General features: G+C 45.7%; 1 protein-coding gene across 1 annotated transcript in view; it reads left to right on the forward strand.

Moving 5' to 3' along the window:
• LOC139057434 (uncharacterized) overlaps positions 1-26,792 on the forward strand; it is a 167,337-nt gene that overhangs the window by 118,601 nt on the left and 21,944 nt on the right. Inside the window, exons 2-4 of the mRNA XM_070535690.1 lie at positions 15,671-16,072; positions 20,921-22,393; positions 25,541-25,680. Coding sequence (XP_070391791.1) covers positions 15,985-16,072; positions 20,921-22,393; positions 25,541-25,680 — 1,701 coding nt within the window. The 5' untranslated portion in view covers positions 15,671-15,984. The remainder of the gene's footprint in view (positions 1-15,670; positions 16,073-20,920; positions 22,394-25,540; positions 25,681-26,792) is intronic.

Below are 26,792 nucleotides of genomic sequence, written 5' to 3' on the forward strand. Positions count from 1 at the left end.
CAAGTTCCTTTTTCGTGGCGAAAGCCTACACGACAATCTATGAGTTTTGTTTGTATTTCGTCACTTAGTGTTTTCAGCGGTCTACAGCTGTGTGGGCAAAGCCAAAGTGATGAAAAGGATGATCCTCGCATGCCTGGAGTGAGAGTGGTACTTGGAATACTACAACGTCTACCCATATGACATGACAGGCTTCCGACGTGACCGCTCATAGATTGATAACGTCGTCGACCTGGTTACCTACGTTCAGCACTAAAAAAGATATAAATGTGTTTGCGCTTCTTTGTTCCATGACGTGAAAGGGACGTACGACAATGTTACACATGAAGTCATCCTCGCCATTTTAGAAGAGGTCACACTCCTATACATTACATCTGCTGTGGCGTCTCCCATGATGGCATACTGAGCCCTACGTTGTTTATCCTCACGCTGATTGGTCTCCTTGATTACCTTCAAAACACAGGTAAATTACCAATGCGCTTGGACGACATATGCGCCTGGTCGTCCGCAGTGACACGCATACAGCTGCGCGCAAGGCTACAAAAAGCCCACTCATACTACACACTATATACCTCCGCAATCAAGGCCTGGAGATTTCATCGGATGTGCACTTGTGGCATTTACGCGTAAGCCCATGACGCACTACAGTACATTAATCAGTGGGTAGATGATACCATTTGTACGGTCTTACAAACTCTTGGGTGTCATGATTGACAGAGATATCTCATGGAGCCCCCATGTAGTGTACATGAAGAAGCGGTTGACAGGCATATATAAAAGGGAAAATCAGACATCCACCCGTTCGTAGCAATTAATATTTGGGGTTTTACGTGCCAAAACCACTTTCTGATTATGAGGCACACCGTAGTGGAGGACTCCGGAAATTTTGACCACCTGGGGTTCTTTAACGTGCACCTAAATCTAAGCACACGGGTGTTTTCGCATTTCGCCCCCATCGAAATGCGGCCGCCGTAGCCGGGATTCGATCCCGCGACCTCGTGCTCAGCAGCCCAACACCATAGCCACTGAGCAACCACGGCGGGTCTTTCGTAGCAATTGCTAGAAAGGAAACCCATACAGGTTCCTCGAAGGACAAGCCTCGCAGTTGGAGAAAAATTCATCCTCGTCCGAGACTCGAACCCGGGACCACCGCCTTTCCGGGGCAGCCGCTCTAACACCTGAGCTAACCAGAGATATCTCATGGAGCCCCCATGTAGTGTACATGAAGAAGCGGTTGACAGGCATATATAAAAGGGAAAATCAGACATCCACCCGTTCGTAGCAATTGCTAGAAAGGAAACCCATACAGGTTCCTCGAAGGAAAAGCCTCGCAGTTGGAGAAAAATTCGTCCTCGTCCGAGACTCGAACCCGGGACCACCGCCTTTCCGGGGCAGCCGCTCTAACACCTGAGCTAACCAGGCGGCTAGCAGATGGTAGTGCGCCCGTTCTCTTGCCTTTGCTTCGAGTTGTTGACAAATTTGACTTCGCCCTACCACATATATATATATATATATATATATATATATATATATATATATATATATATATATATATATATATATATATATATATATCCTCTCGGTTTGCGAAGATGGTGGCAGTGGCCAAATAACAAATCGACTTGTTTAAATCGAAACACGTTCGTGTATGGGCTGCTCAAAAGCGAAACATTCTTATTCAATGTTCATTCAATGCTGCATTCAAATGGAAATTATTCACCACCCGCCGTGGTACATAGTGGCGTGTAGTTGCGTTGCTAAGCTCGATGTCGCGCGTTCGATCGCGGCTGCGGCGGTCGCATTTCAACGTGGACCGTAATGAAAAAAAAAAAGCTCATGTACTTTGATTTACCTCTGTGTTAACGTTACACCAGGTTTGCAAAATTAATCCAGAGCTCCTGCTACTGCGCGTACCATAATCAGGTCGTGGCTCTGGCACGAAAAACCCGAGATTTTGCTATTTACTTCAGAAATCGCTTGTCCACAGGAAGTCACGGCTTGTCGATGCTACATAATCAGTCAGAGCAGACCTCAATGCACCGATCTCGCTCCGTGAAGCCTCCAAAACAGCCTTGTTATGCCTTACATTCTACAAAAGTAAATGTCCAACAATCTTGAAGAGTGAATTATTGAGTCGAAAAGGGATCGAATAGTATTCGAAATTTCGGATATTTGCACCCTTCAAGTTGTAACGGAAAGCGCGGCATGCAGCTGCCGGTCTGCGGGCCCTGAATGAAACGGGTGCCGCCATCTAGAGGCGATGCGCGAAGGCGCTCCGAAGAGCACTTCCTCTGCTCCTAAACTGACCGCGCTGTACAAACATGGCACGCGCCAATGTCCAAAATTACTCTGGGCACTTCTCTTCATATTTGGTAAAACGTGCGGCTGCAGCACTGTTGCCAACAGTAGGCCAATTACGCTACATGTACGGTCTTTCCGGCATTTGCAGCGCTTTCCAGGGTCGTATGGCCGGCCGGTAACAATGAGAGGAAACGTTGAGTTTTTCGGGGCTATAGCCTAGCATTTTTCAAAAACCTCAAAGTTAAGCCCTGCGAATCCTTTGGGGAAAAATCGGAATTTTTCTTGAAGGTGAAGCATTGAACGCGAGAGCTACGTTTAGCGTTTCCCTCGAGCTCTTCGCAAGGGGTTCTATATTGTGTTGTTCCACTCACATTAGCCTATAAAATATATAGAACTTGTGTTCCAGTTGCATTAACCTATGAATACACAGAATCTGTGTTGCTTCATCTACATTAGCGTATAAGCATTTCAAACTTGTGTTGTTGCAGTTGCATTAACCTATAAATATATCGAATTTGTTTTTTTTTCTTTTACATCAGTGTATAAGCATATAGAACTTGTGTTGAGCTAGTTATATTATCCGATAAACATATATAACTTGTGTTGTTTCATATACATCTGCGCATATGTAATAGAACTTGTTTTGTTCCAGTTGCATTAACCTATGAACACATAAAATTTCTGTTGTTTCATTTACATTAGCCTAGAAGCATATAGAACTTCTGCTGTGCGAGTTACATTACCCTATAAATATACAGAACTTCTGTCCTTTCATTTACATCAGCGCATAAGTATATAGAACTTGTTTTGTTAAACTCGCATGAACCTATCGATATATAGAATTTGTGTTGCTGCATTCACATTATCGTACGGGTATTAACCTATATTAACTCATATTAACCTGTATTAATCTTTAAATATGTAGAAATTGTGTTGTTTCATTTACATTAGCACATAAGTTTATAGAAATTGTGTTCTGGCAGTTACATTACCCTATAAATATTTAGAATTTTTGTGGTTTCATTTACTTTAGCGTATAGGCACATAGAGCTTGTTTTCCATTTACATAAGCCTATAAGTATGTAGAGTTTGGGTTGCTCCAGTTACATTAAGGAATATATATATAGAAATTAGTTTGTTCCAATTGCAGTACCGTGTAGATATATACAGTTAGCGTTGTTTCATTTATATATATATAAGGAGAGAGAGATAACTTGTTTCATCTACATTAGCCTTTAAGTAAATTGAGCTTGTGTTGTTCCACTTACATTAACCTATTAATATATAGAACTTGGGTTGTTCCAGATAGAATAACCTATAAATATATGGAAATTTATTTTATTTCATATACATTATTACGTAAGTATATAGAACGTGTCTTCTTCCTGTTGCATTAAGCTGTAAATATATAGAATTTGTGTTGTTTCATTTACATTAGCATATAGGTGTATAGAACCTGAGTTTTATTTACATTAGCGTACAGGTATATCGAACCTTTTTTGTTCCATTTTCATTAGCCTATGAGTATACTGAACTTCTGCTGTTCCAGTTACATTACCGAATAAATCTTTAGAATTTCGGTTCTTCCAGTGGCATTAACCTATATATACATAGAACTTGTGTTGCTTCATTTACATTAGCTTATAGGTATATAGTACTTATGGTCCATTTACATTAGGCTATAAATATATGGAACTTGTGTTGTTCCAGTTGCATTAAGTATAAATATATAGAACTTCCGTTGTTTCATTTACATTAGCGCAAAAGTATGTAGAATTTGTGTTGTTACAGTTACATTAACGAATGAATATATAGAACTAGTATTGTTAAATTTATATTATGCTACATATATATAGAACTTGTGTTGTGCCAGCTACATTACCTATAAATTTACAGAACTTGTGCTGTTTCATTTACATCAGCATATAAATGTATAGAAGCTTTGCTGTTCCACTTACTTGCATTAACCTTTAGATATATAGAATTTGTGTTGTTTCTTTAACATAGGCGTATAATTCTATAAAACGTGTGTTGTTACAGTTTCAGTAACCTATTAATATATAGAACTTGTGTTGTTTCAGTTACATTAGTATGCAGGTATACAGAACTTGTGCTGTTCCATTTACTTTAGCATATAAGCATATATAACTTGTCTTGTTCCATCTGCATTATGTTATAAGTATACATAACTTGTTCCAGTTGTATTAACTCATAAATATATAGAATTTGTTTTGTTTAGTTTACATTAGCGTATAAGTATATAGAACTTGTGTTCCATTCACACTAGTGTATTGGTTCATAGAAATTCTGTTGTTCCATTTACATGCGCCAATAAGTATATAGAACTTGTGTTTTTCCAGTTACATTAACGAATAAATATATAGAACTTGTTTTGTTCCATTTACATTAGGCTCTAAACATATAGAACTTGTGTTGTTCCAGTTACATTAACCTATAAACACATAGAAATCCCGTTGTTTTATTTACATTAGCTAATAAGTATATAGAAGTTGTGTTCTTACAGTTACATTAGGCTGTAAATATATAGAACTTGTGTCGTTTCAGTTGCATTAATCCATAAATGTATAGAAATTGTATTCTGTATGGAGGATCATATAGACAGCATTGTACCTTCTGCTGCTGGCATGAGCATTGTGCGCACAAACACCAGCGTTCCTGCTATAAAGCCGTGTGCTTACCACACCGTTGTGGGTAGCCTTGGTCTGAGAGAAATGGGCAGTGCGCTTGAAGCTCTAAACGCGGACAGATATGCCTTCTGTCTCACCTCGCATACACCATTGAGGCGCGATGCCTGCAACGCCAGTGGCTGCGCTCCTCCTCATGCCAGCGTTGCGAAAAGCGTCTAATAGGCACCGTAACGCTGTTTCTTCTGCGCAGTGGAAGTTGCCTAGGGTGTTGGATCGCGCTAGGCGACACAACACACAAATATCCGCTGCTACTTGCTTTAGCTGCTCTGCAATGAGATCTTCTGACCTGAGCACGATTGAGCACCTCCGCACAAAAGTAAACACAAATCGCAAGGAAACATCTCGAAGAATTCTTCGCGGAATAACCATGGGCATGGCAGCAGAATTGCGGAAGCACATCACTAGTACGAAATGACTTGTCATGGCGTCTGATCACCTGAAGAGCTAGTACAAACAGGAAAACATTTGAAGGCCGCATGTTGGCATTGGTGGCATGCCAGCTCGTGCCTAATGCTGTGATTTATTGTTTTATTACGCAGAACAGAGGTGCATTCACTGCCAGTACTTCGTCGGGGGAGGTAAAGCTCCACTACCCGGCACGACTTGCGGAGACACTTGGGTATCGATCCCCAATACTTCTTCTAATAAATAAATAAATAAATAAATAAATAAATAAATAAATAAATAAATAAATAAATAAATAAATAAATAAATAAATAAATAAATATTCTACAGGAACCACTTAAGTAGAATATAACCACCGATTATGTGTGTTCCCTTACATCTCACCCTCAGTCTTTCCTTTATTCTTTCTAGACTCGAAAAAAGAAATCAGTTGGCTGTTTGGGCGATGGTAACGTGCGTCTGACACGGGTGTTCCTATTCATTACACGTTTCGTATAATAACTGCAGGCCCTGTGTGTAACATGTGTGAATACAATCTACGATTATTGTGTGCTTGAAGGCTAGATACACTAATGGAAAAAGCCTGAATGTCCGTACTGAACATTCATGAAAGACTGTCATCCGCACCGCTTAAGATACGTTCTTGGCCCATGGACTGGCGCTTCCTGTGTATATCGTGCGACAAAGGCACATTTACACTTCCTCAGAGACACTGGTCCCTATGAGATACTTTAGGTTGCTGAGTGGGCTGGTGCGTTTTGTGTACGTTGTGTGTCTGTCGTGCAATGTGCATATAATTTCATCGCTCACCGTGACCATCTGGACAAGCATACAGACATGTACAGGAGTAGCGTATGTGCATTCTGCCAGGCTAACCTCTCCAGGATTAATTAAAGAGTGCTCTCTCTCTCTGTACAGGGAGGAGAACCATAAACCATCAGGTTTCTCATCCTTACCTCATCAAATAAACCAGTGATGTGATGTGAACCTACTCGCCGTGGTTGCTTAGCGGCTATAATGTTGGGCTGCCAAGCACGAGGTCGTGGGATCCAATCCCTGCTACGGCGGCCGCATTTCCATGGGGGCGATATGCGAAAACACCCGTGTACTTAGATTTAGGTGCACGTTAAAGAACCCTAGGTGGTCACAATCATTCCGCAGTGCACAATTACGGCGTGTCTCATGATCAGATCGTAATTTTGGCACGTAAACTCCATAATTTAATTTAGTGGAAACATATGTTAGTTATCTGGCTAAGCAGCTATCGCTAGCTGACTCCCTGCACCCCCCTTCCCTCCCCCACCCCTTAACACAGCAAAGAAAAAGGAGATAAATGAAAGAGAAAGAAGGAAGAAAGAACGGAAACGAAAGAGAGTGAAGAAGATAGAAATAAATGAAAAAGTGCTACCAAAGAACAAAAAAGAAAAACAAAAAACCAAGCGGGAGTCAAAGTTGTTCAGACGTTCCTAACTGGATCAGGCCCCGTGCGATGAGGGAAGAGGTCTGACGGATGCCTATGAAATTGTACGAGGAAGACGACGCCTGACCGCAGAGGTGAAGGCAGCGCCCCACCCCCGTTTTCCGCTGACCGGGCCCAAAGACTCCGCGAAGAAGGAGAAGGAGAACGAGCGGCGCGTGCAGCGTCACCTGGAAGGCCGCTGTCGGAAACCGTCAATTACAATCGAACGTCTCTGAGCTGGCGCCTTCTAGGCCCGCATTGTTCTTGCCACTCTGCCGCGGCCCTTTTCATGATCCGTACAGCGTGGAATTCGATGGCGACCCGATGCGCGCCTCGGATGGTGTCGCGGTACGGACGCGCGCTAGCTGCATTCTGGAGACGCGCGGGGTCTTCCCGCGGCGCCCTTTCGGATAGCACGCGCCAGGAGTGCGCAAGAGTAATGTGAACCTCCTTCGGCGGTGTCAGAACTGGAGTGCTTGCCGTCACGTCGGTATCCTGTGCTCACGACCTCCGCGCCGCATTAAGGAGGGAAGCTGGAGCAGAGGACGACGAACGCTGCGGTGCTCTGGGACATGTACCGCTTGTGGCATTACCGGCGGCGGTGAGCAACATTAGGGAGCTTTAATTTAAATGCTGGTATCTTACCTGTAAAAAACCCTATATGATTATGAGGAACGTCGTATAGAGGGGGTCTTCTGATCACTTTTCACCACCTGGGTTTCTTTAACGTGCACCTAATGCACGGTTCACGTTCGCAGCCAGGACTCGACGGCGCACCCTTGGGCTTAGCAGCGCAACTCCAAAGCACTACGTCACAACGGTAGTATTAGGGAGTTTTAGATATCGGGTCCTCAAGCGGATTTCTGTATTCTATTATGTACTGTAGGATATCTATTTAGAAGGAGGCGGATTTCACAAATGCCCGTGTACTGCGCTTTGGGTGCACCGTAACGCAACCCAGATAACCCAAGCTTTGCAATACGCTGCTGCGTCTCTTTCGTAATGCCTGGATTGCACTGGGGTGTTAAATACCGTTGATACATCAATCAGCCCTGATTTCGATAGGCGTGAAAAAGAAAAGCTGAGGTGGTAAGATAAACCCTGGGACTCTATTTCGCAACCCTCCTCAAACAATAAAATCTTATAACACGAGAGATTTCAAAGCCAGGTGTTATTGTAAATCGGTCTGTTACGAGTCTGATAACTTGCTTGATCAGATTGCAGGGACACATGCTTGCATCAACACCTCCGAATATGCGGGCAGAGTCGATTTCTCCAGTTCGTTCACATAAATGCGTCCTTTGCTTTCCTACGCACAGGGATATAAGTTTAAAATCCAATGGCGGTTGCTCACCTTCATTTTTTATCCTGGACTGCCGCCGCGAATGGTGACATTTGAACTGTAAGAGGCTGTACCTTTTCGCCGTCGGTGATGATGCAGCGGCACGTCTCACATGAAGTATCAATTCTCTTGAAAGTCAGAAGCAACAAAATTATTACAACGCTTGACATGCGGCGTCGTCTGCTTCTAACTTTATGTTACGCCAGATTATTATAGATTAATTATTTTTGCTGGTTTAACTTTGAAAATGACGAAAGCCGGGTTATCCGCGAGGGTGGATATAGGGTCTGAAGACCACAAGGATTCCTTCCCTTCTACTAATTTCTTATCACCCGTGTCTTCATATCGCCTAATGACCGTGATAACGGGGCGCCCCTTTCTGCGAACCACTGACAAGAAAAAAAAAGGAAGAAAGAAAAAGAAAGAAGAACTGAGCCTCAAGGTGCCGTAATAGAAAAATATTTTATTATTCATTATTTCCGCCATTTGTTATTGGGTCGGGCACCATCACTCCGCTGTTATCCCTTGGGTCGTTCATATAGTGCGACGCATCACGAGAAAAGAAAAATGAAAAAGAAAAGAAATAAATAAAACGTATGAAAATGCAGACATTAAGTTCACACTGCGTCGTTATAGCTAGTCCAGAAGCTACCTTCGGAAGCTAAGCACTCATGAACTACTCTAACCAAACACTCACATAACAGAACCTAAGAAAACACTGCAAAAGGGATTTCAGGTTGCAAGAAAAAGGGATAGGTTAGGATTTTGGGGCATTTCTTTGTGTTGTTTTGCTGTCACGATAGTGTAACGAAAATCAATCCTGCTTGAATGATAGGAACTGCGTGGACGAAATATACACAGGTCTAACGCCAATGTTGAAGTTTAAGAGAAGCGAAGAAGGTACTGCTCAATTGTATCAGAAAGTGAGGGGCCTTGTGGGGCGCTTTTTTACCGTATTCTGCGTAAGCAGTAGGGTGGGTCAGCCCAAACTGTAGCGCACACCAGTGCCCTGCTGTCGGAGCCGGCATGGCTTCACCGGAAGAGTATAAAGAAATTCTGAGGTTTTACGTGACAAGACCATGATATGATTGGATTGGATTCTAAGGTTTTACGTGCCAAAATCATGATTTGATTATGAGTTACGCAGTAGTTATTTTGATCACCTGTGAGCTCTTTAACGTGCATCCATGCAATGCACGGTACACCGGCGCTTTTGCGTTTCGTTCATACCTAAATGCGGCCCCCTTTCCGGGATTTGAACCCGTGCCCTTGGGCTTAGCCTCACAACGCCGTAGACCACGGCACGTAGAGATATCAAACCTCGGCTGTCTGCAGTCTCAGTATGTTTCCTCACAACCACGGTTGAATCCAGAAATCTGCGTCCCCACAACCTTCATGACAACGGTACAAAATAAAGAACAACAAGAACATATAAGTAACGACCACTACATTGCTGTAAGACGACACCATTTCGTAATTTTTGATCGTTATTAATGCTCCGCGGTTGACAGTATTAAGACTAAGCTCGGTGAATCTTCCGCTGTGTTGTCAAATTAACACGTCCTTGTGACGCGTAACGCCTTGTTATGAAGCTAAGAAAGAAAATATCCTATGAGAGATGACGTTAGAAAAGCATCTGGTGGCTGCAGGGTACGTAGCGGCCGGATTTTTGAAGTAAGCTTTACGATTGCTGGTTACGATGTTGGTGGTGTTTGCCAACTGGTCGTAGAAAGCGCCAAGTGGCTGTCCAATCGCACAATTTTCATTTTTTTTTTCGGAAGGCGATCGGCAGGCTCGCGCTTGACCAGAAGAGCGAGTTGGGGAAAGGGGGTGGAGAGGGCCGATTGTCGCACGTATTTATATGCCGTGCGAAGCGATTTCAAGAAGGCACGTGCTCTGTGTGCCCCTCCCCCCACCCGCCTTCGGTCCCTGGCTAGACACCTGTGCACGTTAGCTCTACCAACTTACCGGCAGGGTCAGAAGCGATTTCAAGAAGGCACGTGCTCTGTGTGCCCCTCCCCCAACCCGCCTTCGGTCCCTGGCTAGACACCTGTGCACGTTAGCTCTACCAACTTACTGGCATGGTCAGGTTACATGTGTCTCCTTTCGAGGACTTAACATACGCTAGCACTGGTAAGCTAGAGGGGGAGGGGAAGAGAATGTGGAAATGCTGGTGCAAAAAATACGAAATCGTTGACAAACGAACAAGAAAAAAATACAGAAACTCACTTTTATTATCTCGCATCGAACACTTTTCCCCCCAAAAGAACAACTGCGTGAACGCAAGAGTTCTGGCGCGATAACTGCGACAATTCCCCGACACATATAAGAGAAGGCTCAAGAGAAACAAGGGAGGCAAAAAAAAAAAAAAAACACCGCGAATCATCTAAAATGAGGTACACAAAAGGTGGAACGTGGTCGGAAGCCTTGCTGGTTCCTCTCGGGGCGCCTTTCGGTGGCGGCCCTACGCTCATCTGACAGCCGCAGAGCGGGCCAGATAATTCGGGCCCAGAGGATCGCGTTACCTACGAGGCCGCGCAACAGCCGGCCTTCCCGTCTCCTTCGCCCTTTGTTCTCCAGGCGTCCTTTCTCATTGGCATTGCGGCTGGCCCGGGTAGAGGGGCTATGTATGTGCTTGTGCGTGCGTGTAGATTGTGATCTCACACCTCTGCTCTTCCGCCCTCTCCTCTCGTCCACCCGCTCTACCCAACAGCTGCCAATAAAAGAAAGCGACAATAAAGAAACGACGCCGCCGGTGACCGCAAGCACCCGGAAGTTTGCCCAGTCAGTGGTGTGCCATTATCATCAGTCATCGAACCTGTCGCTTGTCAGAACTGACCGCACCGATAAACACGGTATGGGCGGAAGGCGCGATGCTGGTTTGCTTTCTGCGCTACGCTCTCGTTCCCGCGTGCGCGCTCGCGCCAAGTCTTCTTCGGCACATGGACGGGAACATAATTCTAACGAGGCATTACTTCGAGCTCGGGGCACAGTCGTGCGGATGGGCCGGTCCGTGGAGGGGCAAAGCAAAGCGAGTGGGCACGGCGAAGGGCACGCGGCCGGTCTTCGAAAATACTGCCATATGTTGTGGAACTACTCACATTCGTGCGTTGGGTTGAGCATGATACACATGCACGTGTGCGTCATGCGCAAGCCAAAGTATGAATATGGGTAAGTGCGAACTCACCCAGCTTTCAGTTTCTTGTGCTCTATATATAACGCTGAACACTTGTGGTGCAACGGTAACGTCAAGAATAGTGTGAGTGAGATTTCAAACGCGGAAATTGCCCTTTTCGGTACAGGCGAAAAGAGCGCCTGCGCGAATCCCTTTGCGCGAGCCACGGGCTGGCTTCGCGCGTGAAGAACGAACCCGACTAAAGGCGATACACTTGCTCGGGCTCCTGGAAGACACACGGAACTGAACTGTCATGTTGGCCTGTACCACCATTTACTATTTCCACACGGAGAAGGATGTTGCACCTCATTAAACGCTTCGTGAGCAAAAGAATGATTTACGCTTGTGTAGTATACTGTTCCGTTGAATTGAGTATTGTTTTTCACCAGAACGGCGTGGCGCGAGCTCTGATGGGACAGGTTGACTGGACGTTGTTTACACGAGCAGCTGATACTGGTGGCCGCGTTTTCTCCTCGTAGATAGCTTCCAGGGCGTGTATCACGTGCCATAACGTTATTTAGAAAGCCCGAGGTCGGATAAACTTGAAGCGAGACGCGCGATACTGCTCATTAATCCTAGTTGAAAAACGTGGCTTGCAATTTGAGCACTGGCTCTCCCGTACTACGTCACGCGCGCGACACACAGGCCTAAAGTTGTCTGTATTCATTACAAACCATGGATAAGACTTCAGCGATTTCTTCGTTTTTGTACTCAGTCACTGCGGCAGCAGTAGGCTGTCATAGCCATAGCGCTTGCTGCTTAAATTACCAGAGGACACTCTGGAACTAATTATTCAGGAGCGTGAAGCTTGAAAGTATGGCAGTGCAGCCAGCATACACTGGAATAATTTTCAGTTCATGGATTTGCTTAAGCTCTATTCTTATGGCTTCAAATGGCTTTGTGACTACGCAAATTGATAATTTTCCGCAAGATATCGCGTTATCAACGCAACAATTCGCAATGATTCTTCATGCGCGCAGAAATAGTCGTAACTCCCCAGTTTGCGTGCGGTTTGCTTCAAAATAATGTTCTTTTTTTTCGGTTGTCGGTTCAGTTCCAGTACAGTTCCAGTTCAGTTCCGGTTCAGTTCCGGTTGGATACCTCGTCAACAATCAACCGTGGCCATCTCGCTCGACAAATCTGCACAATCGCTTGCTCCCAAGCCGCCGAGCTCTGCAGAAAGCTCACGTGACCCCTGCATTGGCGCCATTTGCGATGGCTTTCTTTTCGCCCCGTTTTAATGTGTGTATTTGTTAACTAATAAGGCTACTTCCCTCACAAATCTGTTCGTCCGTCCGTCCGTCTGTCTATAACGCATGACACGATGCTCTCCCTAGGTATACGTGGGGTCCTACGGGGGTATATATATATAGGAGAATGCCTTATGACTACGCATGACTTCTTAGATTTATGAACGTGGCTATATGCAGTGGGTAGTGACGATGTATCAGGAGTAACTAAGGTTAATACAAACCTAATAAGTTTATTTACGATGGCATTATTTAAGCCTAAATGAGGCTCCTTAAGACTATCGAAAGGTAAGGGAGCCTAATGGAGAATAATTACGATGAAATTACTTAAGCGTAATGACGGATAATTGCGGGTAATTAACAATAGCGATGCTAATTAATATATTTCAGGTTATATACATGGGCTAATAACAAGTAATTAAGGGCACACAGAATTGTTTATTCCCAATTTGTCATTATTAATTCATTAATTAAGCAAAAGCCGACATCGTGCGCTTATTAAACTTAATTCGTTAATTCATTCATTGAACAAACGCCGCCACCATACAACTAAATAAGCTTAGCAATTTGTTAACTAATTAAGCAACGACTAGACACATAGTTCGGATACGACCAGACACGTTCGGAGGCGTCCGAGATGTATGTGTGCAAGGTGAGCGACTGGAAAGAACGCTTAGCGCTATCGGACCAGTCCCACGAATTTCTGTAGTAACCTTCTCGACGCTCGCTGGCCGGAAGGGGCTGAACTACGGCGGAAATTAAATCGGCGGCTGATGCGCTACGGCATGCACAACCGGGAAACTAATTTCGAGAAATTAATAATATTGTGACACTGCTTTTCACGCACTGGAAAGGAAACAAGGAAAACAGAAGCTGTGTACATCTGGCCGCAGAATTTCTCGCTCACCTGGCCGGAATATCACGCGAGAAATTTACATTAGATTCAGGAAGAAGCTTGCAAAAAAAAAGAAAAGATAGCGTAAACCGACTAACGAGTGGTCCGCCAAACACGACCTAAAAATGCACAGTTTGGAGCGCGCGCAAAACAAAGCACAGGATGTAATTGCGGAAGTTCGCGGCGTCCTTGTCCCGGCGGGCGCGGAAACAAAGCGAACCTAACGGTTACGGAGGAGCATGAAGCTTCCTACAAAAAAAAGTAAATACTTTATATAGAGGAAATCCTGGTGCGCGTAGGGATTTTCAGCTGATGGGCAGTACGTATAAATTTGCCTAAACCTCATAGTTCTCTTTTCGCTTCAAGCAGCAGTGCGATTTTCGCAGTTGATCATTTTGAACCAATTACAGTGCATTATAAATGCAACAGTTTGCACTGATTATGCATGGGAGCAGAGACTAATTGCCTTCGTGTGTTTAAAAAAGGGTGGGCGCTCGAAACTTTTTACATTATTATTATTATTATTATTATTATTATTATTATTATTATTATTATTATTATTATTATTAATCTGATTCGCGCATGTAAAAACAATCACAAAGAACAGCTAGAGAGCTAGCTGGCGACTGCCACTAAGGGGGCACAACGTTTTGGCGGACTTAATCTAACCTAGCCTAACCTAACATAACCTAGCTAGAAAGATAAAGCGCAATAAATAACGCCACGTGGACGTTCAAAGACGTCAGCACGCAGTAAAGACAAATCCAGGCTACTAACCATCATTCTCACGGTAGTGGATCTATCGTAGCCCCAGATATCGTAGCCACATCTAGTGATTTTTGTAGGGAGCTCAATGCGAACGAGCCGCGAAATTCGCGCTCTCCAGCAACGACGCCCTAGCGGTGGGCCGTTCCCGCGGCCCGTTGCCATGGCACCCGAATGCCTCGCAACACAAAAGCGGACCCGTGGCCCGCTCGATGCGCGCATCGGGCAGACGTTACGAGCGCATTCTTGGCTCTTTATTCACCGAAGTCAGCAGGCCGACGCGGTGTTACCTCAAACGCTAAGCGTGCTGACAGCCCGGTAGACCGAGGGTCCCGCAGTTGTGTCATTTTGATCAAGTTAATCCGGCGACGGTGTAGTTGACGGACTCTTCGGTTATGACGTTACCAAGAAACCTGGTGTAGTGCATAAGAAAGCCATGCTTATACGCAGGTTAGTGTTTTCTTTGTTTTTTGTGCGTGTGAAAAATTAGGATTTCGTTTTGTAATTGTACCTGCCATCGCGAGGGAACTCAATGAGAGCACCTTTCTCGAATATTATTGTTTCCTTTGTTGAAGTGTACGTTTAAATGTCACAGACGTGTTGTGAGTGTAAGATGGGTCTCGGTGACTTGGTGTCATGTTTTCTTCACGACCTGTTCATGCCGGCTCATTGCCGAGGATGACATTAGCAGATAGCCTGCAATTTTGAACTCATCGTTGATCTGCGCTCTATAGAGTTGGTCGTTCTGTATTTTCCCTTAAAGAAGCTGGAACTCATCGTTGACATGCGCCCTATAGAGTTGGTCGCTTTGTATTTTCTCTTAAAAAAGCTCGGACGTGTTCTTGCAAGGTACGTCAGTCTTCGATAAGATTTTCTTTACCTTGGATTGGGTGTATGTTAAAGAACTCCAGGTGCTCAAAATTGAACCGGAGACATCCACTACGGCATTCCTTATAAACATCATGGCATTGGCCCATAAAACCTCATACTGTAATTTTAAATTGAGAAATTTCGTCTCAACTTTGACTGATTGGTCACCCGTAACTTTCTTACATTCTCCGCCGCGATATGACCCGGTTGATAATGAACTGTGATTCTTTATGATGCCTCGCAATATTTCCCTTGAAGCTACAGTCCTCAGTACCTATTTGCCGATAAGGTTTCTTTTAATACTTTCACAGGGCGAGCTCATAACGCGTCATGCATCATATCATTGCGGGGGTCAATTTCCTTCTCATTAAGCAGCGATGATGCGTTACGCATACCAAGAAGAACCTGTACAGCTCAGCAACAGCACTGTTACCAATAGAGTGGACGCCGCTGACAAATGGTGGAGTTGGCGCACGAGTTTTGCTAACTGTATACAAACACAGCTCAGGGGCCGGCGACATCGGGCACTCGGTGGCAGTGGGAGGAGACGTCAGCAGCGAGCAGCAGTGCGACAGCAGCGGACAACCACGGGTGACCGCTGGCCAGCTCCGTGCCTTTGACGGCGCGGCGGGCTTTGCGGTTTTTTCCCGGGAAGCGCATTCAGAGCCGCAATGAACGTCCGGGTGCGTAGCGCGCAGCACAATCGGGTGCCCCCCCGCGCACCGCACTCTTCAGCTTGGCGGCCTCCGCTGTCACCGGCCACGACCCGAAAGTGCGGCCCTGCCTGGTCTTCACCGCTGATCCCACTGCGTCCGATATGGACAGCATGCGGCGTACGACCCTTCGCTGTGCTGCCGTGACGTTGGTGGTGTCGGTGTTGCTGTTCGGAGCATTCGACATTGCAGGTACGTTGGGAAGCGTCTGTATAGACCGTTGCCTTTCGCATGTAAATTCCGTGCGATACACAGAATGTTGCTGATCAGTGTACTGATCCATTTGGCAGTGTGGAAGAATATTCCGGCACTTCGTCATTAATTTTTTTTGTGTGTGCAGCCGCTTTCACATATAGGTCACTTCATTTTCGGGCTTCTATCTGCTGCATCTGGCCTCACCAGTGCACAACCTGGAACCAACGCTTAATTACGATGTTTAGAATTGTTTTATCATCAACGTTCGCTAGCTGAGGAGTTGCGGAGTCTTGAGTACGGGTACCACAAGTTGCGTCAAAACCGGCAATAGCGCCTGTGGTGGTTATTAGGCAGTCACTAGAGAGAGGGACATCGTGTTGCGCAAGTTGCACCATAAGCAATAGTGCATTCATTTTTGCGACTCATGCATGGCGTGGTAATCAGTCTTGATTGCTTCAAACCATACCCGCTGTGGTTGCTCAGTGGCTATGGTGTTGGGCTGCTGAGCACGAGGTCGCGGGATCGCATCCCGGCCACGGCGGCCGCATTTCGAAGGGGGCGAAATGCGAAAACACCCGTGTGCTTAGATTTAGGCGCACATTAAAGAACCCCAGGTGGTCGAAATTTCCGAAGTCCTCCACTACGGCGTGCCTCATAATCAGAAAGTAGTTTAGGCATGTAACACCCCATAATTTTTTTTTTCAAACCATTTCGGCGACTGTTTTGTAACGTCACGTTGCTATATGTGGGTTTGTTTGCATACAACCTTATCGGATGCCACGGATGCCTCGCGCCTAACATTCTAGCTTCCGTCTTGTCGTGCATGCGATAACAAGAGTCACAGCCAGACTCGTGCTTAGCAACTGTTCTAACTAAAATTCACACCTCTTAGTTAACAGATTTAAATAATCTGTGTGGCTTCCAAAACATGCAGAGTATTCGGAAGTGCCATTGCTTTTAGGTCTTTCGTACTCTGTACAGTAGAGAGAATATATATTATACTGTTTTTGCATTCCCACTAAGCAGGGAAAAAAATCAGGGTCTCGTGCACGCAGACTTTGCTTTTTGCTAAGGAACAACAGAGGGTCAAAATTTATCCGCCGTCCTCGGATATGACGTTCTTCATAGCCCACTGCTTATCTTTTGGACGTAAAACCCAATCAGTTACACTCGCCCATCGTAGCCATTGTCGTTGCCGTGAATTTCGATATGCAGGTGGTTCTAATCTTGCAAATGCCTTGCTGGGATCTTCTTTGACCGAAATGTGTGTCCAGTGTCCGTATCGGCATCAAATAAGACATTTAAGAGTGCATTCCTCGCCACATGCCTCTCTATACGCAAACAGTACAGTGTGAACAAACGTTTCTGAGCCGCAAACAATGACACCCCGCACTTTAACCGCCTGATCTTGCCTCTGCAAAGGAGTGAGGGAAGACTAAGGCGCAGACGTCGAGAAACTTTGTAGCGGTTCGAAACGAGGAGCGTGTTGTTTCATCGCGCAGCTGAATTGGCAGCGTCAAAGCAAACAGAAAGTGAGAGAGACAAAGGAAGTGAAAGGCGAACGCTGCCGGCGAAGGAAAAGCTCGGTGCACCCGGACAAGTAGCGCGCAACGCGCATGACATGTCCGCTCGGTCATCGCGTGAATGACCCCCGAGCACGCAATCATGGCGCACTGCTCACTTCCGCTTTCGCTCTCTCTCTTCCGATAGCGATGCCTGTCAGAGGCGCACAACGCGACGTTGCGCCCATTGACTCACCGGCGATCCAACTACTCGAGGCGACAATTATTTTCGTAGCCGAGCTGAGGTCCTTCATACGGAAGCCTTTCATAAGCTATGGAATGAAAGCATCGATTGTGGAAGCAAGCGGGTAGGCCCGAAGGCTAGGTAAATGAAAACACATATAAAAAGAAGTACAGAAACTCGCTTAGTCAGCAATCGCGCTCAAATTGCGCGCAAGTCGTTAAAAATCTGTCCGCTATGCCAATACCAGTACTCTATCGCAACGCTACCAAAACAATGCGTGAAAATTTAGGTTGGAACCGGCGATTAAGCACTCTGTGCTCCAGGAGCGCAGGGTTGTTGACCCTGTCTAGTACAGACGACGAAACTTTTCTTCGTATACTGAATCCACTGAAGCATGTGCGTTGTTGTCTCCGCTGCGCTACAGGCGTAGCATGCAGGGCTGTCCGCTGTTGGAGATATGAAGCAGCAACTGGCTTTCGTGAACGATACGCCGAGCCACTGGCGGCTTAGAAGATTTAATTGGGGCAGCTCTTAGGCCGCATGGGAGAGAAAACGCATGTCCGTGGAACGAAGAAAAGAGTTGGATAGGTTCAACCCTCCAGTGGGTTATTGAGGATTGGCTTAGATTCAGTGCCGATGGGTCATGACTGTGAGATAGTAGGGTGAGTTAAGCATCCACCACAAACGGTAGGGCAGCTGCTTTAAATTTTATAACAATGGACTTTGTTTTTGTTGTCCATACACATGGCAACCTTGAAGATCTAGCCAAGAGTCATAGCTAATGTAAGCAGGTCGTGCAGAAATAGTAACATCGTTCTGCACAACCATTCTTGCCCTTAGCCTTTTTCCCGGTGCAGTAAAGTATAACAAGCACTTGAGCCTAAATGAACCCTGAAAAACTCTTTGAACGTAGTAAAAAGATGTTGCAATCTGTTAACGAGGCTCGTGTGAACATGTGAGCCAAATATTTTTTCATTGCATGCAACAGGGTATTTACAATCTCGTGTCAAAAGCAGCGAACACTCGTTCGCTTTCGCATCCGCAATGTCGTCACCGAAATAATGTGGTCCACCAAGGTTACTAGCTTCAATAATATCACGAGAGAATTCTTATGAGAGTTATGCATAGCTACTAATTCTTAATTGGACTGCATTCATAGTGTGGAAGTTTGGAGTGTCGAAAACGACGTCCACCTGCCCCTCAAAAGACTTCCGACCAGAACGAACCTGGACGAAGCTAATATATTTTGCGGCCTATACTACGCAGCCTCCAGCTGACTGGTGCCATGCGCATGTGAGCGAAGGGCCTACGCGGTGAGCCAATCAACAGCATGCTGCATGGTGAGGCTGCAAGAACTAAATAAATAAAATTAATTTTGGTGTTTTACGTTCCATAACCATGATCACGTTATGAGGCCCCCGCAGTAGTGATAGTGAAAGGCTCCTGATTATTTCCTACTACGTGGGGTTTTATACCTGCACTTCAGTCTAATTGCACAAGAGTTTTTACATCTAGCCCCCGTCAGAATGCCGCGGTCGGGCTCGAACCCACTACCTCGACCTCAGCGGCGTAACGCCAGAGTTTCCAAGCTACCGCGGCGGGTGAGGCCTGCAAAGCATCCGGGATTTTTCAGACTTAGCAACCCGAAAAGCATTCTCATTCTGCGCGCATAGCGATAGCGCAGTGGTTCCTGTTGCCGCACGCAGACGTGTGGCAGGGTCAGAAACCAGGCAGCTTAAAGGCTGCAGGCTCGCAGCTCGCACAGAGTGAGGAGATCGGAGCTTTGTTATACGGTTGTTGCCCGGCAAGTAGAAGTTACAATGTCGAAATCAAAGTTACACTACGGGGCCCAGCTTCTTTACCACCTAGAGCTTGAGCATTCGCAAGAGAGAGAGAGAAAATGATAAATGAAAGGTAGGGAGGTTAACCAGGACTGAGTTCGGTTGGCTACCCTACACTGGGGAAAGGGAAAGGGGGACAAAAAGATGAAAAGAAGAGAGAGTCCACTGGAGGTATCAGTCGGTCACTCAGTCCGAATCACAGGCGCTGACTCAATCCGGTCGCTTTCAAATATCGCAGCAGCGCTTTTGTGGCCTTTTGCAAAGCATTCGCATTCGCATTAGCATTCGCAAAGTTGCTAAAATAATGTGTATTGTGGAGCGTATGTTCGCCTTAACCTAGGTTTGTAACTTCCACGTATTTTTTATACAGATACGTATGAAAAGCTTTTCTGTCCAGCTGTGCTAGCTTATCCCCGGCAAAGAGATATGCAACTGCTACTTTGTCTGGAATGTTGCCGAAATGCGAACAATAGCGAAATAATTCGGGGTTCCTAAAGAAAACAAAAACATTCTTATCTGCCTACTTGACGTTCAGGACGCCATGGAAGCAGATGCTTTGACATTTCCTTGCTATGCAGTGACCTAGTAAGGTGCATTTCACTAACTGGTGCCAGTTATTATAAAACGCTTTATATAAATTACATCCTGTTTCACAGCTGAAACGGCGTATTGAGGGAACACTGCAGAATATCCAGAATGTCCATATCTGTATTTTGTTGTGATTACATATGTGTATGTTGTTCTCTGTGAAAAAAAAAATGAAATTGTTATGAAAGTTCTTCACGTAGTTTGTATTTAGCTTATTTTTTCTCAAGTAAGCAAGTCGGGAAGAATAAAATTTAGGTATAATTGGTGTAGCGTGATGTTAGAGCACTAAAGTGTAACAGCCATTAGACACGTAGAAGAACAAAACAGCATCATTTAAAATTATTTGCTGAAGGCATACTTCACATAATGAGTGAACGCTAACTGTAAAACCTGTCACTAAACAAAGGGGGGTGGTGGGAGGGGGGAGACGGAAGAAGCGCTTCTCCCTTGTTTACCCTGTTTTCTTTAGTAATGTGCTTGTTTTGAGCGCTCATTAATTGTGTTAAGGCAGCAACAGTGCTATTTTGTCAACTTGCTATTACCTTTCATATGGTAGTTCTTCAAGGTTATAAAACAGGCAGTGCTGTATTTTTTCAGTGCTTGTGGCATCTCAAATTTCCACCATTCCGCTCGTGCATTGTTTTCTCTGGCCTTGCTACTGCTGTTCCAGATGCACTGAGGAAAGATGAAGGGCTGGACGAAGGGTCATGGCTTCGAAAGAATCCCATCAGTTCAAGACTCACGGCAGAAGATGCAGTTCACACGTGGACCACTGATTCGGAACGCTTCGCCCAAGCCTTTTTGGATGGTTCTGGAGATGGAGAAAATAGCTACAACAGCCATAATAGTGACTTCGCATCTGTTCCACCTACTGTTACCATAGATCCCGGAGAACTGTTTCCTCTGTTGGCAACTACAACGGCAATAGATTACGGAGATCTTAGTGATGGCACGGAAATTTCTTCTTCAGGTTCGGGCTTTATTGACAGCTGGGGTCTGTCCAGAACTTCGGTAGGATACCCGGGACCTTCTGTGGCTTTACCTGAAGCGACAGCCGGCGATGTTATGCCGGAGCCTGAATATATGACACCATCGTTTCATAGTGACTCCATGGACATGTTTCTTTCATCAGGGCCTCAAAAGCTGACATCTCCATTTTCAGTTTTCTCAGAAGAAGGCTCCTCTGAGGGGGCTGTGTTGATAACATCGTCGTTTCCTGTAGATAGCACAAGTTCAATCGCACCAACACCTCACACTTTCACGTCCCTGTCGCCCAGCCCACTGACACCTTTGCTTTCTTCCAGCTCTAGTCCTATCCTAGACGAGTCGTTGCTAGAGATAGAAAGCGGTTCATTAGTAGACATTAAAGATGCGAGTGTAACCAGTAGTTCGTATTCAGGAAACGAATCCGAACTTATGCTCAGCACCAAGTCTTTGTTCCAGCAAACCTCGTTTCCGTCAACCGCTGAGATTTCTATTTCTACTGATAATCAGAAAAATCTATCTGCACAAAATTACACCGCGATTCATCTGTCTCGGCACGGCGTAAGTTCTGTGAATAATGCCGATGCGACTACTCTTCCGGCCATCGAGTCTTCCAGGCACTCGCCTCAGCTGAACGCTGTGCCAACATCGACGAGCCCATTATATTCGTCAAGCTTGACAATGTCCTCATTATTGAGACCAGAAACATTGTTGCCTTTCACCACTGAATTACTGCCGATTGGAAATACTTTCGATATTGGGACGGGATCACACTCCTCCAGTGCTGCCACAACGGAAATGCTACCAACAGGAAAGACAGAGGCGTCGTATTTGTCCGGCCCATCTGCTCTGTGGACTTCAGAGAAGGGCCGCGAAAAGATGCCCTTAGGGAGTTGGCACAGTAGCACAGAATCCAACAGGCCGACATTGTTGTGGTTCACTACGAGCCCTCCCGCGACGAGGAAGACGGATTGGTTTCTGACGTCAATGTCCAAGTGGTTTGTGCCGCCGTCAACGACTCTGCCGGATTGGAGCCGCAGCCCTCCAGATACTGTCGTCAGTCCAACCTCGGTGTTTAACTCATTCGGCCATCTCGACAACGGTTCGGAGCCGTCACCGGAAGCGCTGAATGATCAGATGAAGTATTGGATAAAGACAGGTACGTGAACGCTACAAGCTGTGTTACATAGTTTATGTTCATTTGGGCTTGTGAAGCCGCATCTTTAAGAAAGTACGTTGAGTCTGATTGGTACAATCGTCGCGGGAACTGGAAAATAAGACGTCATCAAAAAATGGTAATATCCAAAGCAAGCTCCAAAAAGTATGAAAATAGGCGTAATCGGTGACAAACTCATTGGCAAAGGTTCTTGGGGAGTGGAGTCATACTGCTCCGCATAACAAGTTGTGCGGAGTAGCATCATTCGACGCCACACGAACCGCAGTCAACACTATTATTTAGCAAAGTTGAAATAGCTCGTCAGTTCGCGCTGCACTTTCCTATTTTCAATGTCCGTAAAGTGGTTCTTCTGGAAGTTAAAAAAAAAGTTTCCATTCCTTCACTCAACCGAACAGTGGTGAACCGCCGGTCGGTGTGGCCGCACTGCCTCAGCATCATTGTACCGGTGGCGGCGCGCCACGTGCGTTTTTCCTCTAGTGTGCCTGGGCCTTAACAAGTTGTTCGTGGGTCGTTAAAATGCGATTTAAGCTAGAACACTGGAATATGAACTATAAGCTTTAGAAGTATCACTAAAAGCCCATTTCTGTATTATTATTATCCAATTTCAGGTGACAACGCGATCGCAATACCCGTTTGAAAATACATTGCTCCTATGGGACGTTGGCAGGGAAAGAAAAAAGAAACGTGTTATCGGAAAAACGCATTATGCGGAACCGTATCAACGAGATTCCGCTGTAATAAGTGCTAGGCACTGTCTGCTCACACTGTAAGGTGACTTCTCATGTATAAGTTTTTGAAGAAACTTGAGCTTTTCTGGCAGTAAAAACCTACAAGGAGCCCTTTGGGCGTCCTTGCTGAAAACAGACAGGTTATAAATTTGTACCCTTTCATGAATGTGATGGCTTGGCGCACCTTTCGCTATGAATTAATCCTAGATACTACCTGCTTGTTTTTAGTTCGAACAGATACAAAAAATGATCGCGCCGGACAGGCAGCTCTTTTCCATATTTCAAAGCGGATTTTCTGAAGATGCGGATCTTACTTGCATACCAAAACTGTAATATCTAGAGAGGCGATTAAAAGAAATAAATTGCCTGTTTAACTGTTAACTTCAGGTCACATGTGGCAATTTCTAAAGTGACGCTGTCAGTAGTAAAGTTATGATTGCGTAGCAGAAATACTAAATCTAGCATCGATTCCAAGACATCTGTCGTTAAAATGTGCTACAAAACAGATTGGCGTTCCAGTTAGTAGTTACCCAAAACCGCCCCTCAGGAAGTTCGGGACTGTCTCAAGTGACACGCCAAAGCAGGTTCTAGCAAATTTTAAGAACAGACATCTCGAAAGTGATGGCAGTCTTAGGATTTATGCTAAAAAAGGAATGACTTCACTTCTTCTCAGCCTGTCTCGCGATTGTAACACGTGCCCTAAAGTAAATCATTAGAACGTTAAGTACAAACAATTTGGTTGCATATGTGGACATTTCGCCTTGTCCTATAGATGTAATGTCCTCTTCTTCAGGTAGTCCACCGGTGCAGGCCGAATTGAGCTATATGTTCCATGAAATTTTAAATGTGTAAGCATTTCAATGCTGACCCAACGAGAGAGCCCGTCAGTCCGTCACGTAAGACGAATCGCTATAAAGAAATTAATGTATTAAACAAAATAAGTTCGAAAGGAAAAACTTTCGTGGTGGCGATCGAGTATCGGACCTACAACCCCGTGCTGAGAAGCCGAGTGTTTCGCCCACTGGGCTAAAGACCCACGCTTGCACAAGGTGTGTTTGAAACATATGAATGTGTTGTGCCGGTGATACAAAACAAATTCCAAAGGAGAACAATTTCTCTGAAGTCTTTGTTGAAAGATTTGGTGATGGTCGAATAAAAGCCATCTCTAGAACCACATGCAGAGCCGACTTGGAGCATTGCAGACATCAGGTGAGAGAGAGAGAGAGAAAGAAATAAAACATTATTTGCTCCAGAGGTGGGGTCTTGCAGAGCGCCTTTGGATGGGTCAACAGTCCAGAACTCCCGTGGCCTTAGCTACCTTTCTGGCGCGTCCACTGAGCCAAATCTGGCCGTCCGGTTACCAGCTGGACAGCGCAGCCTCGCACTGCTGTGGCGTGGCGTTTTGTATCATGGGTATTGCCTTTATATTCTGGCATTCCCACGTTACCTGGTATACTGTGGGCTTCTCACCATGCCAGGGACAAACGTCTCTGTATGCGGCTGTATGTATCTTTCTGTAAATAAGCAGACATGTATATGAGTGTGTTTGTAGCTGTCGGCAGAACACTGACTGCTGCCTGCCTAATTTCTTGTGGGACAGGGAATGTCACCTACTGGTTCCCCGGATGTGCTCCATAATGTCCCCGTAGGTACTGTTCACCGCTTCTGTACCCCTGACCTGTGATCTCTCTCGGCTGGCGTGTCCTCGAGCTATGACACCGGCCTGGAGGTTCCCAGCAATTCCGTCATGCCCCGGGCCCAAATTTTCTGGTGTTTTTCTTTGCTTTCGCTACTGGCCTTTAACATGCCCGCTGCTTTCCTGCCTACCCTACCCTTGATGAATCCCCGGCAGGCGTCCTGAGAATCCTTGATAAATACTAGCGAGCGTCCGGATCTGTTTCCCTCGGCGACAGCTAGAGCGACGGCGTCCTCCACGGCGTAAGATACGGTGCAGTCCTTCAGCGATGCGCTGACCTTCTTCTTTAGTAGGAAGTCGATCATAGTGACCACTGCGTCCCTGCCGTTAACGTATGTAGCAGCGTTTGCGTAAAGGTTGTTCTTCCTGTCCTGGTAGGTACTGGCTATGGCTTCCGCCCTGGCTCTGCGCCTGCCCTGGTCACGGACAGGATTCATGTGCCTAGGGATGAAAGCCACCTAGAATCAGGAAAATTGCGACTTTGTGAGAATGGTTCACGCCAAAAACACGCCACATTCTCGATGCGAAAGTCAAACACGCCACATTTTCGATGCGTTTTGGTGATCACGGCGGGAATATGGCGTTGTGAATTCGTTGTGAGCTTGTTGCTTACTTTATGCTCGAATTATTTCGGCGAATGTATTGTTTGCTTGACTATATTCGGGACTGGTCTGTGTTTTCTTATGCCGTGTTGTTTACTTACAGTGATGCGTATAGAGCGCTACAACCATTCAAACACAGAGAAGCTTGCGAAGAACCTGGCATTTGTGTACGAAAAAGCTTTCGCCCAACTGCATGCATCACGGCGAGGGAGACGCTACATAGGCAGATCCATGGTTGTCCAGGTCAGTGTCATCCATACTGAAAACTGTGGTATAGAAGTTATCTCAACAGGCATAACGTGCCTCAGAAAAGCTGGCGAAGGCTTCGTTAGGTGGACCTATGTTTGTCAAAGGTCGCCTTGCCATCTTCTGCGTGTTAGTTTTAGTGGGTTTGTAGGGTGACCTCACGTACGGTCGTTGTCGGTAGCGGCTAGCTGTAAAGGACGAGACTGAAAAGAAAATTAGCCCTCTCATTTGGTGTTTCTAGGCGCAGTTGTGGAAAGGACAGGGTTCGAAGAAGGGGGAAGAGAGTGGAGAAAGGCAGAGGCGGCAGGAGAAAAAGAAGAAGAGAGAGAGAGAAGTAAAGAGAGAGAGAGAGAGATTGTTGCGGGATATAAAGGATGGGAAGCCTTCAGAGAACTGGACAGAAACCATAGGTGTCGCAGGTGGCGTGCGTTTGTGACTTTAGAAAAATGAGCGCGGGAGTAACCAGCGCGGGAGCAAGCCAAGGGACATGAGTTGAAAGAATGACCTGAGTAGCCCAGTAGCAGCGCGCCTACAAATTTTGAAGGCATTAAGGTGGCGACATGGAGGCTGTGATAAAGAATGGGGAGTGGTGGGAAGGAGGTGCAGTGTATGGGAGTGGGTTGATCTCTGAAGGGATGTTAACCTTAGTAGATCGGCGTAGGCATCGTCGAGGCGGTATATAAAAGTGGCATTACCTTGTGTTGTGAAGGCGCTGAAAACGATATGCTGACATTTCGGAAGCGTTGGTGGCACTTTAAAGAAAATTAACCCAAAAAGAAGAGGAAAAGGCAAAAGGTCGGGCCACATGACTACTTCGCATTTGCGTTGATAACTAAGATTACGTTGACGGACTATATCACCTTAAAGAAACCTTATAAAACACGAACCACCGGAACACCGCCCTTCAGAAAACCTACACCGATGCAACTGAACTTGAGTAAGCCGATCGAGGGCCTCGAACACTGCCTTGAGATCACAAGATCAGCAAGGTCAGCAACGCACACCTCTTCTTACTGCTAAATTCTCAAACGCACTCCCAAACCTGAACAACATCCTCAGTAAATACTACCCCATTCTCGATCATCAGCAACCAGAAACTAAATATCTCC

Source organism: Dermacentor albipictus, chromosome 3 (assembly GCF_038994185.2).
Source record: "Dermacentor albipictus isolate Rhodes 1998 colony chromosome 3, USDA_Dalb.pri_finalv2, whole genome shotgun sequence".
Lineage (NCBI taxonomy): Eukaryota > Metazoa > Arthropoda > Arachnida > Ixodida > Ixodidae > Dermacentor > Dermacentor albipictus.